Below are 15,028 nucleotides of genomic sequence, written 5' to 3' on the forward strand. Positions count from 1 at the left end.
CATTAACAAATTAAGGAATAAAAACCATATGATCATCTCAATAGATGCAGAAAAAGCTTTTGACAAAATCCAACATCCATTTATGATAAAAACTCTCCAGAGAGTGGGCACAGAAGGAACCTACCTCAACATAATAAAGGCCATATATGACAAACCCACAGCAAGCATCATACTCAATGGTGAAAAACTGAAAGCATTTCCACTAAGATCAGGAACAAGACAAGGATGTCCACTCTCGCCACTCTTATTCAACATAGATTTGGAAGTCCTATCCACAGCAATCAGAAGAAAAAGAAATGAAAGAAATACAAATTGGAAAAGAAGAAGTAAGACTGTCACTGTTTGCTGATGACATGATACTATACATAGAAAATCCTAAAGATGCCACCAGAAAACTACTAGAACTAATCAATGAATTTGGTAAGGATGCAGGATACAAAATTAATGCACAGAAATCTCTGGCATTCCTATACACCAACAACGAAAAATCAGAAAGAGAAATTAAGGAAACAATCCCATTCACGATTGTAACAAAAGAATAAAACATCTAGGAATAAACCTGCCTAAGGAGGTGAAAGATTTGTATTCAGAAAACTATAAGACACTGATGAAAGAAATCAAAGATGACATAAACAGATGGAGAAATATACCATGTTATTGGATTGGAAGAATCAATATTGTGAAAAGACTATACTACCCAAAACAATCTACAGATTCAATGCAAGCCCTATCAAAATACCAGTGGCATTCTTCAAAGACTTAGAACAAAAAATTTTACTATTTACAATAGCCAGGACATGGAAGCAACCTAAATGTCCATCAACAGATGAATGGATAAAGAAGATGTGGCACATATATACAATGGAATATTACTCAGCCATAAAAAGAAACGAAACTGAGTTATTTGTAGTGAGGTGTATGGACCTAGAGTCTGGCATACAGAGTGAAGTAAGTCAGAAAGAGAAAAACAAATACCGTATGCTAACACATATATGGAATCTAATAAAAAAAAGGTTCTGATGAACCTGGGGCAGGACAGGAATAAAGATTCAGATGTAGAGAATGGACTTGAGGACACGGGGAGAGGGAAGGGTAAGCTGGGATGAAGTGAGAGAGTAGCATGGACATATATACACTACCAAATGTAAAATAGACAGCTAGTGGGAAGCATCTGCATAGCACAGGGAGATCAGCTCAGTGCTTTGTGACCACCTAGAGGGGTGGGATTCAGAGGGTGGGAGGGAGGGAGGCGCAAGAGGGAGGGGATATGGGGATATATGTATACATATAGCTGATTCACTTTGTTATACAGCAAAAACTAACACAACATTGTAAAGCAATTATACTCCAATAAAGATGTTAACAAATAAATAAAATAAAATACATGAGGAGTGCCTTTTTTAATGTAAAAAAAAAGACATGAGACATGGAGAAGAGAAAGGAAAATGGCAGACAAAATTTAGTGTCAACATTAGTGGTAAATGGATTGAACAATCAAAAAGGTAGAGACTGTCAGACTGGATAGAAAAACAAGATCAAACTATATGCTGTCTATAGGAGACATACTTTAGGTTCAAACATAAAAATAAGTTGAAATAAATTGACGGGAAAAGATATATCATGCAAAGAATAACCATAAAAATGCTGGAGTGAATATACTAATATTAGACAAAATAGACTTTAAAACAAAAACTGGGGACTTCCCTGCTGGTCCACTGGTTAAGAATCCACCTTCCAATGCAGGGGACACGGGTTCAATCCCTGGTCAGGTAGCTAAGATCCCACATGCTGCGGAGCAAATGAGCCTGCGCGCTCCAACTATTGAGCCCCCACACCACAACTAGAGAGCCCGCATGCCGCAACTAGAGCCCATGTGCCACAACAACAGAGTCCACATGCTCTGGAGCCTGCGCACCACAACAAAGAGCCCATGTGCCACAACTAAGAACTGACACAGCCAAATAAATAAATAAATATTTTAAAAAGGAAATCAATAAAATGGAGAACAGAAAAATAATAGAAAGAATCAATAAGACCAAAAATTGGTTCCTTGAAAAGATCAACAAAATTGACAAACCTTTAAGGTGACTGACCAAGAAAAAGAGAGAACGCTCAAAACATTAAACTCAGGAATGAAAGAAGAGACATTACTACTAACCTTACAGGATTAAAAAGGATTATAGTGGAATATTATGAAGAACAGTATGGTAACAAATTAGATGATTTAGATGAAATGGACAAATTCCTAGAGAGACACAAAGTAATGAAACTGCTCAAGGACAGAAAAAAAGAAAATCTGAATAAACCTGTATCAAGTAAAGAGATTCAATTATTAATCAAAAAACTACCCACAAAAAAAAGCTCAGGGCTAGATGGCTTCACTGGTAAATTCTACCAAACACCAAAGAACAGTTAATACCAATACTTCACAAAATCTCCCAAAATAGAAGAGAAGTGAATGCTCCTTCTATGAGGTAGTATTACCCTGATATACCAAAGCCAAAAAAAAGAAAAAGAAAATCTACAGACCACTATCTCTTATTAATACAGAGGTAAAAATCCTCAACAAAACACTAACAAATTTAATCTAACAATATATAAAAAGGGAACACATGTTTATAACAACTTTAATTCATAATTGCCAACAACTGGAAGCAATCAAGATGTCCCTTAGTAGGTGAATGGATAAATAAATTGTGGTACATCCAGATAAAGGAAAATTACTCAATGCTAAAAAGAAATGTGCTATCAAGCCAGGAAAACACATGGAGGAACCTTAAATGCATATAACTAAGTGAAAGAAGCTGACTTGAAAAGGCTATATACAGTATGATTCCACTATATGACATTCTGGAAAAGGCAAAACTATAGAGATAGTAAAAAGATTAGTGGATACCGGGGGCTGGAGGAGAGGAGAGCAATGACTAGACAGAGCAGAGAGAATTTTTAGGTCAGTGAAAATACTCTGTATGATACTATAATATCATAATATATAATAATGACAGACACATGTATATACATTTAACATAATAATGTATACACATTTAATAATATAATAATGACAGACACACGTATATACATTTGTCCAAATCCATAGATTATACAACACCAAGAGTGAGCCTGAATGTAAACTATTAGACTTTGGGTGATTATGATGTGTCAGTGTAGGTCCATCAATTATAACAATGTACCACCCAGATGGGGGATGCTGATAATGGGGGAGGCTATGCATGTGTGGGAGCAAAGGGTATATGGGGAATCCCTGTACGTTCCTCTCAACTTTGCCATGAACCTGAAATTGCTCTTTAAAAACAAACAAAAAAATATATAAAGGATTATGTGCCATCACCAAGTGGGATTTATCCCAGGAATGCAATACTGATTTAACATCTGAAAATAAACTAAGGTAATACTCAATGCTGACAGAATAAAGAACAAATCCATATGATCATCTCAACAGATGCAGGAAAAGCACTTGACAAAACTCAATACCTTTTCATGAGAAAAACACTCAACATACTAGCAAAAAAGAGGAACTTCCTCAACGTGTTATAAGACATCTACAAACACCCCACAGCTAACATCATACTAAATGTGAAAGACTAGATGCTTTCCCCTTATGGTCAGGAACAAGACAAGGATGTATATTCTTACCACTTCTATTAACATTGCAGTGAAGGTTCTAAACAGAGAAATTAGGCAAGAAAATAAAATACTGCTCAAGACGGTGGAGTAGAAAGACCCTGAGCTCACATCCCCTCATGGGCACACCAAAATTACAACTATTTACAGAGCAACTGTTGATGAGAAAGACTGGAACCTATAAAGAGAACGAACCACAACAAGATGGGTAGGAGTGGTAGAGTCAACGTATAGTCAAGACCCATACTCCTGGATGGGAAACACATAAATGGAAGAATAATTACAATTGCAGAGGTTTTCCACAAGGAGCAAGGGGTCTGAGCCCCACATCGGGCTCTAGAGCCTGAGGATCCTGCACTGGGGAAGACAAGCCCCCAGAGCATTTGGTTTTGAAGGCCAGTGGGGCTTACTTTCAGGAGACACAGAGGATTGTAGGAAATAGAGACTCCACTCTTAGAGGGTGCACACAAAATCTCACATGCTCTGGGACTCAGGAGACCAGCAGGAATTTGAGAGGAGCCTGGTTCAGACCCCGCTGCTGACCTAGGAGAGTCTTCTGGAGAGGCAGGAGGCAACTTGAGCTCACCCTAGGCACACAGAAACTGGCAGCAGCCACTTTGGAGAGTTCGTTCAACCACATGGACGCTGGTGCTGGCAAGTGCCATTTTGGAATCTTCTCTCTAGCTTATTAGCCTTGGGACTCAGCTCCACCCCGCCCACCAGTTTGTAGGCAAAAGTACTGTGACTCCTCAGGTCCACCAATTAGCCAGGCAGGGACACAGACACATCCATCAGCAAGCAGCCTGCCTTAAGATTCTCTGAGCCCACAGCCACCCCTGGACATGACCCTGTCCACCAGGGGGCCCAGGACCCAGTCCCACACACCAGAGATGAAAATGTTGAGAGATGATACAAACATAAAGGATGGAGAATGAAGATCTAATCTAAAAGCTATATACATTGCCAAGGAACCAGAATAAAAGAAAACCCCAAAACACAAATGGAAACAAAAAAAAACTTGGAGTTGAAATAAAGTTGAGATATTATGACTATGTGAAAGGAAAAAAAGAATGAAAAAAAAGGGTAAATTGTAACTGTGGATAGGCAATGGGTTTTTTAGATATGACACCAAAAGCACAAGCAACAAAAGAAAATTAAATAAAAATGGACATCAGAAAAATGTAAAAATCTTGTGCTTTCAAGGACATCATCAAGAAAGTGAAAAGACAACCCATAGGCTGGGAGAAAATATTTACTGATGACATACCAGATAAGAAACATATCTAGAATATATATGAAGATCTCTTACAATTCAATAATAAAAAGACAAACCAATTAAAAAATGGGCAAAGTATCTAAATAAACATTTCTTCAAAGAAGATATACAAATGGCCAATAAGCACATGAAAAGATGCTCAACATCATTAATTACCAGGTACACATAAATCAGTCACAATGAAATATCACTTCACAACCACTAGATGGCTATAATCAAAAGGACAGATAATAATAAGTGTGAAAAGAATGTGGAGAGACTAGAATCCTCATCCACTGCTGGTGGAAATGTAAGATTGTACAACTGTTGTGTAAAACAGTGGGGCAGTTCCTTAAAAGGTTAAATGTAGAGCTACCGTATAAGCTAGCAATTTCACTACATATAATGAGAGAACTAAAATTATATGTCCACATAAAAACTTGTACACAAATGTTCTTAGCTACATTATTCGTAATAGCCAAAAAGTGGAAATAATTCAAATGTCCATTAACTGATAAAAAGATAAATAAAATGTCATATTCAGAACCTTCCTGGTGGCGCAGTGGTTAAGAATCTGCCTGCCAATGCAGGGGACATAGGTTTGAGCCCTGGTCCAGGAAGATCCCACATGCTGTGGAGCAGCTAAGCCATGCGCTGCAACTACTGAGCCTGAACTCTAGAGCCCGTGAGCGACAACTACTGAGCCCCTTCGCCACAGTTATGGAAGCCCACGTGCCTAGAGCCCATGCTCCGCAACAACAGAAACCACTGCAATGGGAAGCCCACACACCGCAACGAAGAGTAGCCCCCACTTGCCACAACGAAGACCCAACACAGCCAAAAAAATAAAATAGAAATAAATAAATACATTTATTAAAAAATATGTCATATTCATACAAGAGAATACTATTTGGAAATAAAAAGAAACAAAGTACTGATACAAGCTACAAAATGGATGAGCCTTGAAAACATTATGCTGAGTGAAAGAAGACAGTCACAAAGGACCATATATTATATGATTCCATTTATATGAATGTCTAGAATACGCAAATCCATAGAAACAGAAAGTACAAAGGAGACTTGGGGGGAAATGGGAAGTGACAGCTCATGGGTACAGAGTTCCTTTTTAGGGTGATGAAATGTTCTAATACTGATTGTCGTAATGGCAACTCATAAATATATTAAAAATCATTGTATTATATACTTTAAATGTGTCAATTTTATGGTATGTCACTTATATGTCAACAAAGTTTTTTTAGGTTGTGAGACTGTTTCAACGTATTTCAAGTTTTAAAAAAATTCCAATAAAAATAATTCCATCAGAAAATGTTACTGATTAACTTATTATTCCACAAATATTCACTTGTATCTCTAGCTAATGTCCCATCCCCCAGTGTGGGCCTTGAATGAGCCATTTGTTAGAGCTAAAGGAATGTCAGTGAACATGATGTGAGTAGAGGCCTGAAATGCGCTTACACCTGTTAAAAACAAGACAACAGGCCCAAAATGGAGTCACTTATGCTAAGCCTCATGTCACCAAACTGAGACTTACCTACAGTTTCAGCCTCTCCTAGAAATAAAATCTTAAACTAGTCAAGCAGGAATCACCTGATCAGCATTAGTGAGGTAATCTGCCTGATAGACCCTATCATCCCCTAAAGGAAAGTAACCTGGCCAGAACCAATCCACTTTTTGCTACTATAACTTCCTTATTCCCACTCCCTTCTGCCTATAAAAGTCTTTGACTTGGTACAGCTCCTCAGAGTTCCCATGTATCTGCTAGATTGGATGTTCCCTGACTCATGAATCATTGAATAAAGCCAATAAGATCTTCAAAATGTAATCAGTTGAATTTTGTTTTTAAACACACCCTTGACTTGGATCATGTACTCCAGTGATCTGACAAGTGAAGAGCCTGCCCCAGAAAGCTGCTGCTCTTTCACCTGAATGAACACACGTGGAGGAGATGTGAGCCCATGCTACAGCCTGAGTCAGGGCCAGGTGATCTGCAGCCCAAAGGAGGAGAGCCCAAAATCCACATAGTCAACCTGCATGAGAATAAAGGTCTCATAAAAGAAGCAGAAAAGCTGAAAAGATACCTGATTGAAAATTTTTCAAAGAATTAGGCTCTCAAAATGGAGCTGGATTTAGATATTTTTACTGGTTAACAGGCTGTAGAGTCTGACATCATGAGTTCACATCCTGGTTTCAAAATTTAATCGTGTGGGAATTCCCTACCAGTCCAGTGGTTAGGACGCGGCGCTTTCACTGCCATGGCTCGGGTTCAATCCCTGGCTGGGAACTAAGATCCCATAAGCCTCGTGGCGCAGCCAAAAACAAAAAACCAAAAAAAGTGTTTTTTTAAACTAAACTCGACAAATAGCCAAATTTGAGCCTCATCTGTAAAGTGGCCTTTTTCTCCAACGGGTGTTATGAGGACTAAATGAGGCCAAAAACTGTGAAGCACTCAGAACTGAGGTTGGCACCCAATAATCATTCAATAAATGTTTCAGGAATAGATAACCCCTATGGAATATGAACCACTAAAAAGAATAGGGAAGAACAACAACAAAGAAAATATATTTTCTACTAGTGCTAGTAAATTAGCATTAAAACATCTTTCCCACTAACTAGTAAATTAGCATAAATTTCATACCCCAAAAAAATTGTACTCCTGACAAAAATTATAAAACAAGTAACAAAAGTAAATATGGGTTAATTTCTAACTGCATAAAATGATGAATCAGTGCTTTAGAACAAATAGTCTATTTTCCTAAGATGCTGACTCTCTTTACATACATATGTCAAGAATTCCATATTAGGAGCAAGGAACAAAGAGGATTGTTAAAAAACACAAATTCACAGTTTGTGACATTAAATTTTATTCCTCCTCCTGTCAGACAGAACCAAGAAAAAGATGAGTATCTCCTGGGCCCTGGCAGGAAGCCTTAACATTTCCAGAGGTCCTGCTGGTATCACAGAAGTTTCGTCTCCTTCATTTTTAAGATACTTAATATGATAAATCTTTTTTTAAAAATAACAAAGTTTACAGTGAAGGCATAAAGGTAATTACATGTCAGTTCTATGGTATATATGCTGACTGGCAACTTTTTTCTTTCTGACTGGCAACTTTTTGTAAAAGTTTTTTTTTTTCTTAAAGTTACACAAACATTAAATGAATATTCTTCTTTCTAAAACTTAGAGCATAACACACATTTTTCATATTTTTTCTTGGATATTTTACACACTTATTTTTCAAATGTCTTCTACAGTCAGCTTGAATAGACTTGCCTTAAAAAGAATATTTAGAATATCTGAGATTCCAATAAATCTCAAGATTAAAGAGAATTTATATTGATTTAATAATGACGATCTTTTCCCAAAAAAGGATGTATCAAAAATTTACTCAAATCCTCTTTTAGGTCTCAGTAATGCTTTAAAGGTTTCTTTCTCCCATATACATTGGATACATTTTTTTTTCCTTTAGGATTTTGTTTCTACTCTTAACATTTTTCTTCCATTTTATTTATTTTTTAATTTTAATTTTTTTTGGCTGCCCCGTGAAGTTTGCAGGATCTTAGTTCCCCGACCAGGGATTGAACCTGGGCCATGGCAGTGAAAGCACCAAGTCCTAACCACTGGACCACCAGGGAATTCCCACCTTCCATTTTACTTTTGAACTGGTTGGTGGTTTGTATATAGAAATGCTGTTGATTTCTATAAATTAATTTTGTGTCCATAATGTATTGAATTCTCTTGTTTCCTCTTCAACTGCCCACATACATAACTGTATCACCTAGATATAATTTTGTATGCACCTTCCCAATTTTTATCTTTTTTTTCTTCTCTATATGCATATAGAATTATAGTAAATAAATGCGGTACCATGAGTAATCTGGTCATGTTCCTGACTTTAGTAGGAATATGTATCATTTCCCGCAGGAAACATGGTTCTGGCCTTTAGCTTAGTATGTGTATAGAATAATTTTTTTAAAAAATCATGTTAAGGAAGTATCCTTTCACTTCTATTTTATAAATAGATCCTCTTTAAAAAATCTCAAATTCTGATTTTAAAAAAATTAGTAGCTCTGTGGAGCTGATTATATATTTTTTTGAATATGATAAATTATATTAATGGATTTCCTTAAATTGAAACATCTTTCTGATAGACAGAAAAAAATGTTTCACTCAATTCTTCTCCAATTACAGACAGTCCCCAACCTAAGACAGTTTGACTTATGAATTTTCGACTTTACAATGGTGCAAAAGTGATACACACAGAAAACATAGATACCCTGAATTTTAAATTTTGATCTTTTCTCAGGCTAGCTTTATGTGGTATGATACTCTCTGGTGATGCCGGGCAGTGGCAGCAAGCCATAGCTCCCAGTCAGCCATGTGATCACATGGGTAAACAACCGATACACCCTTACAACCATTCTATACCCATTCAACTGTTCTGTTTTTCACTTTCAGTACAGTAGTCAATAAATCACGAGATATTCAACACTTTATTATCAAATAGGCTTTGTGTTAGATGACTGAAGGCTAATGTAAGTGTTCTGAGCATATTTAAGGTAGGCTAAACTAAGCTATGATGTTTGGTAGGTTAGGTGTATTAAATGTATTTTCAATTTATGATATTTTCAAATTATGATGGGTTTATCAGGATGTAAGTCAGGAAGGTCTGTAGTCTACAATTCTTTGCAATTCCAATTAAAATCCCAACAGCGTTTTTTCCTTAGAGCTAGATAAACTGATTCTAAAATTCAAATGAAAGCACAGAGGTCCCAAAGTAGCTGAGGAATTTTTTAAAACTAGAACATTTGTGTAGTGGGAAGTGGGGAAATCCCTGCCAAGCAAACAGGATTATAAAGTTAAAGTAGTTAAGACAATGTAAACACACACACACACACACACACACACACACACACACACACACACAGACACACACACACACACAGAGCATAGTACTGGTATAGATGCAGACAAATAGATTAAAGAAACAGAATAAAGAGCCTAGAAATGATTAAGCATGTATATTATAAAGGTGGCATCACAAAATAAAGATCTATTTAACAAATGGTATTGGAACACTGGTCTCCTACATGCAAAAATAATTTTACTGATATAATTAGCAGTAAATTCCTACCTTGGACCAATTACAAAATTGAATTCCAGTTGAATCAAAAACTAAATATGAAAAGCAAAGCTTTGAAAAGAAACTATAACATAATATTAGGAAAGATATCTTATAAAATACCAACATTAGAAACTCATGAAAGAAGACTATTAAACATTAATGCTGCATATGTCATTTCAAAGAGGGCTTATGAGACCAAAACCAGGAGCTCTTAATGCTGTGACCAAAGACTGAAGTTCTCCACAGGATGTAATAGTCACTCAACAGTGCTATGTCTTCCTGAGGAGATACAAGATTTAACCACTTATATCCATGATTGCTGATATGGGAAAGTAAAAATAAATGTTTCCCAAGTTTAACACAACAATAAAAATTAATGTTGCATATTAATTTTGACTGAATTCTTGCTGTATGCACAAACTTATAATATGCTAGATGAAACTATCCAAATTTAAAGTTTATATACAACAAAAGATACACGATAACATATAAGTGACAAATTAGAAGAAGATATCTGCATAAATCCTAATGCTGAAGCAGGCATTCTTAAAATCCCTTAATTTCAAGTAGAAAAAGGACTAACGGCATAAAATGGACAAATAATATGAACAGTCAATTGGCAAAATTTGCATTTCTTCACTCATGAGTGGATTTCCATTTGTACAGTATCATAAGAGTGTGGTCCTAGAGTCAGGTTGTATGGGTTTGAATCCTGGCTTTACTGCACACTTGATGCATGAAGTTATGTAAGTTTCTTAATCTCTGTGCTTCACTTCCTTTCTCTGTAAAAATTAAAATAATATCTACTTTACAAACTTCTGATAATGATTACATGAAATAAGCTATGTTAAGCTTATAGCACAATATACCTGGCACAGAATAGGTACTCAATAAAGCTATTACACTTATTGCTGTAGAAGATTTTTCTAGCTGCTGTGTAGTCTATTCAAATATAAATAAAAGCTGCCACGGAATATATTTACATCCATATTCTAGAATGAATGCCCAGAAACATAGGCAGTCCATTTCTGTTTGATAGTCCAGACCAAGATGTCTGGCTCTGGTGTCTGAAAGGAACTGAATGAAGTTTTTGAAAGCTAACAGAGTGTCCTATTCGTAGATCACAACTTATGTCCAGCTTTTTACTTTATAAGGAAAATTCACATGTGAACTAATTATTTGGAATCCTCTCATAAAAGATGGTCATTACCCACTAATTCAAAATACACCTAAAAAATGTATCTATAAATCTGAATAGTCTGTTTCTTTGTGACATTTTTATTTTAAAATATTTATTGGTCACTTGCATTTTTTCCAACTGCTTGCTCACGTTCTTCACCCAATTTTCTATTTTCTTAATTATTGGTTTTTAAGAATTGTTAGTATATTTCTGCATATGTCTTATAAAAACTGTTCCCAGTTTTGCCTTATTACAGTGTTTATGGTAGTTTTATTGAAGAGAAGGATTAATTTTGTGAACACAAATGAGGCATCTACTCTTTTATCTTATCAGTTTCATATGTTAAACTAAAAAAGTAGGTCAATGAATACAGCGAACACATTCAAAGACTTTTTCAGGTAGAAAGATTTATATAGCTAATAATTATTAACAATATCATTTATGGAGCACTTACTATGTGCATTTAACCCTCCCAATATTCCTATGGGGTAAGTATTATTATTATCCCCATTTACAGATGATGTAACTAAGGCCAAAGAGATTAAGAAACTTGCCCATAATCATGCACTTAGTAAGTCACTGAGCCAAGATTTGAACCCAAGTCTGTCTAGGCCCAGAAAACCACTCTGCCAAAAGGAAAAATAACTGGATAAGCCACATAATCATATGGTCAATAGAAGTGTGTGTGTGTTTCAGGATGGAAAAGATATGAGCTGAGGAAAAAGAGCCAGTGGAAAATATTTAAAATACAGGAGTATGAGGGATTCCAGTGTTGGAAACAAAAAGAATCAACAGCAGAGGAAAATGAGTCATTTTGTAAGAAGATGAAGAATACTGTATCTTTTGAGACCATAAAAAAAGATGTGGAGAATTATAAATACCAGAACTATAAAAAATTCTGCCACAGAATTTTAGTATATACTTTAGCTCAACTTAAAAAGTCTCAACTGAAGGAAATATATATGGAGGATCATTTGAAAGAAGTACTCGATTTACTCTTCCCGATAAATCTAGCTTTTAATCTATGGTCAAGAAGGACTTTTAATAAACTGAGCTTAAAATCATAAGAATTATGGAATTATTTTGGATTTCTTTTTGACCTAGGTGCCAATGAAAAGCTTTTTTCTTTCCTGAATTATAAGCTTTTTCCTCATAAGTAGTGCAAATTATGGGATGAACTTTATGTCTGTTTGCTTTTGCTTCTCCAGATCATATTCAAAAAAACTTTTTTAAAGATTTTTTTTATGTAGACCATTTTTAAAGTCTCTATTAAATTTGTTACAATATTGCTTCTGTTTTATGTTTTGGTTTTTTGGCCGTGAGAAATGTGGGATCTCAGCTCCCTGACCAGGGATTGAACCCTCACCCCCTGCATTGGAAGGCAAAGTCTTAACCACTGGACTGCCACGGAAGTCCCTCAAATTTGAACTCAAGTTTTATAATCCTGTATGGACCTGTTTCTGCATAGCCACATGTCAAATTTCCCCAGGTTCTGACCTTCTAGCTGTATTTTTCCTCACCTTGATTTTTGATTTAGTTTTTTCCAACTTACTGGTAGGTTAAGGTAACCCACTGCAACTGCATTGTAAAATAATGCAGGAAACAAAGAAATGCTTAAAATGTACAAGAAGGGACTTCCCTGGTGGCGCAGTGGTTAAGAATCTGCCTGCCAATGCAGGGGAGACAGGTTCGAGCCCTGGTCTGGGAGGATCCCACATGCCGTGGAGCAACTAAGCCCATGCACCACAACTACTGAGCCTGTGTGCTGCAACTACTGAAGCCTGCATGCCTAGAGGCTGTGCTACGCAACAAGAGAAGCCACTGCAATAAGAAGCCCGTGCACTGCAACTAGAAAAAGCCTGCACACAGCAACAAAGATCCAACGCAGCCAAAAATAAATAAATTTAAAAAAAAAACCAAAATAACGTACAAGAGAACTGGTCATATCCTCTTCTTCCTTGAAAAGGGCAGAATCTGGAGAACACCAAGCTGAGGAAAGAGAAATAAAAATCTGTTTACTTCAGAGCCCCACATAAAGAACTAGAGAAAACTTCAGCACCAGCTATAAGATCACCTATAACGATCCTCAGAGCTTTGAGAAATATTAACCACCACCAGGCTACAGAGACACTGAAATGTACATAGATGGCTTGTAATTTAATCATAGAGGGTTCTATGGGAATTTCTGGAGGGCTAAGTCTAGGGTGCCCAATGAATCTATTTCCTTAGTTTCCTGCTATTTTATTCCTAATAGGAGATTTTTAAAGTACATAATAATAAATACCATAAAGATTTAAGGATTAAATTATTTATGAAGCACTGTAAAGAATTTGGAAAACACTTTAATCAGAGACAGGTTACAGGCATTGTGGAACATTCATATGATGGAATGAAATGCAGTTATAATTCTAAAGACATTTTAAAATAACTTAATTGACTTATTTTTTACCCTAAAAAATTCAGGGCGTTCAGGTTAAAAATGGAAGACTGAATACTTGCATTTATTTCTGCTCTCTCTGAAACACAACCAAAATAAAAGAAACAAAAGAAACAATCTCACAAGGACAAAGAATACAGAAGATTTTAGCGGATAAGAGATGTCAACAAAATTCTGAAAGATAGAGAGCAAATGACTGGTTTCTAACTTAGAGAAAGATGAAGCTTAAGCGAGGATGGGGAAACCATGGCAGAACACCTGAAAGGCTCAGGAATGGGGAGGTATTAGGTACTTCTACAGGCAGGAGTTTGGGGTGGGGCTGAAAAACAGGGAACTACATACAAGGTGGGGTTGAAGCAATGTAGAGAAAATAAGGGAATTAAGTAAAAGCTGTCAGATTGAAAGATGAAGTGCTCCCCTCAACTTTTTTCCTTTCTTTGCCTCCCCAAAGCAGGAGTCCTGGCTTATACTCCTCAAACAACCTAGGACTTCTTGCTGGGAAAACTGACTAGCTCAAAAGAAAATGCATACAGATCCTGACATTTGGTCAACCTTCAACCTCGAACAAAACACCATATTAGAAAGAAGGGCAAAGAGAAGAGTGGGTGGGAGTCAGGGTGGGGTGAGGGTGATGAGGAAGGGGTTAGACAGAAAACAGAGATAAATCCTTATTTCTACTGTCAAAAGTCAATAGGAAATATCTAAAACTGAAATCAAACATTAGCAGTATGAGGATGTTATTCAGGAAAGTAGAGCTGAATACCAGAATATCCAGAAAAAAATGTTCCAAGTAATTGTCTATGGGTACTGGGAACAGGGTACGGGAAGGAATGGAACAGGAAACTTTTGTTTACAGTTATATATTTAACAGCACTTTAAAAAAAATCTAAATGTATTTAAGAAAAATAGGAATTATATTAAAAATTTATTTTAAAAAACAGTTGTCAAGTGAATAAAATAAAAAACAAACGTCAACACGGCCAATAACTTGTGAACTTTCTTGGTAGGAGTACTGAACTTCCTAACTCTTTTTACACACTCTCTCCTAAACTGCCCATCTCTGAGCCACCTCACCTGTCCCTTCCATCATCTGGGTCAAATGCTCCGTTGTCATACAGCTACTGCTGATCTCTGAAGGTTGAGATGTCATTCAGGCGTTTCCCACTCTAAACAGAGGGGTTAAGATAGGGTGCAGGTCTAGCAATTCCAGGGTCCACTCTTATCTCAGGACTCCCCAGCTTCCAGGGAAGGTCTCAGATCAGGAAGTCTCCTTCCATGATAAATATCTGCTCTTCACGGTTCTTTATCCTCACATCACAGATCTGTCTTATCTTTGTGGAGCCAGGACCTGTGGGCTTATGATATAAATCC

General features: G+C 36.5%; 1 protein-coding gene and 2 non-coding genes across 8 annotated transcripts in view; 1 reads left to right on the top strand and 2 right to left on the bottom strand.

Moving 5' to 3' along the window:
- Positions 1-15,028, bottom strand: part of ZNF568 (zinc finger protein 568) — a 38,167-nt gene that overhangs the window by 18,248 nt on the left and 4,891 nt on the right. For 5 of the 6 annotated variants that reach the window (XM_007122055.4, XM_055079101.1, XM_007122053.4 and 2 more), the window contains 2 exons: positions 14,732-15,012; positions 13,151-13,209 (listed from right to left, as the gene is read on the bottom strand). In XM_007122055.4, coding sequence (XP_007122117.1) covers positions 13,151-13,209; positions 14,732-14,807 — 135 coding nt within the window. In that variant the 5' untranslated portion in view covers positions 14,808-15,012. The remainder of the gene's footprint in view (positions 1-13,150; positions 13,210-14,731; positions 15,013-15,028) is intronic. The other variant, XM_028478113.2, reaches the window with a different exon arrangement.
- Positions 8,479-8,550, bottom strand: TRNAE-UUC (transfer RNA glutamic acid (anticodon UUC)). The gene has a single exon. It is a non-coding gene; the product is annotated as a tRNA-Glu (tRNA).
- Positions 10,209-10,335, top strand: LOC112067337 (small nucleolar RNA SNORA25). The gene has a single exon (XR_002893213.1). It is a non-coding gene; the product is annotated as a small nucleolar RNA SNORA25 (small nucleolar RNA).

This window comes from Physeter macrocephalus, chromosome 17 (assembly GCF_002837175.3).
Source record: "Physeter macrocephalus isolate SW-GA chromosome 17, ASM283717v5, whole genome shotgun sequence".
Lineage (NCBI taxonomy): Eukaryota > Metazoa > Chordata > Mammalia > Artiodactyla > Physeteridae > Physeter > Physeter macrocephalus.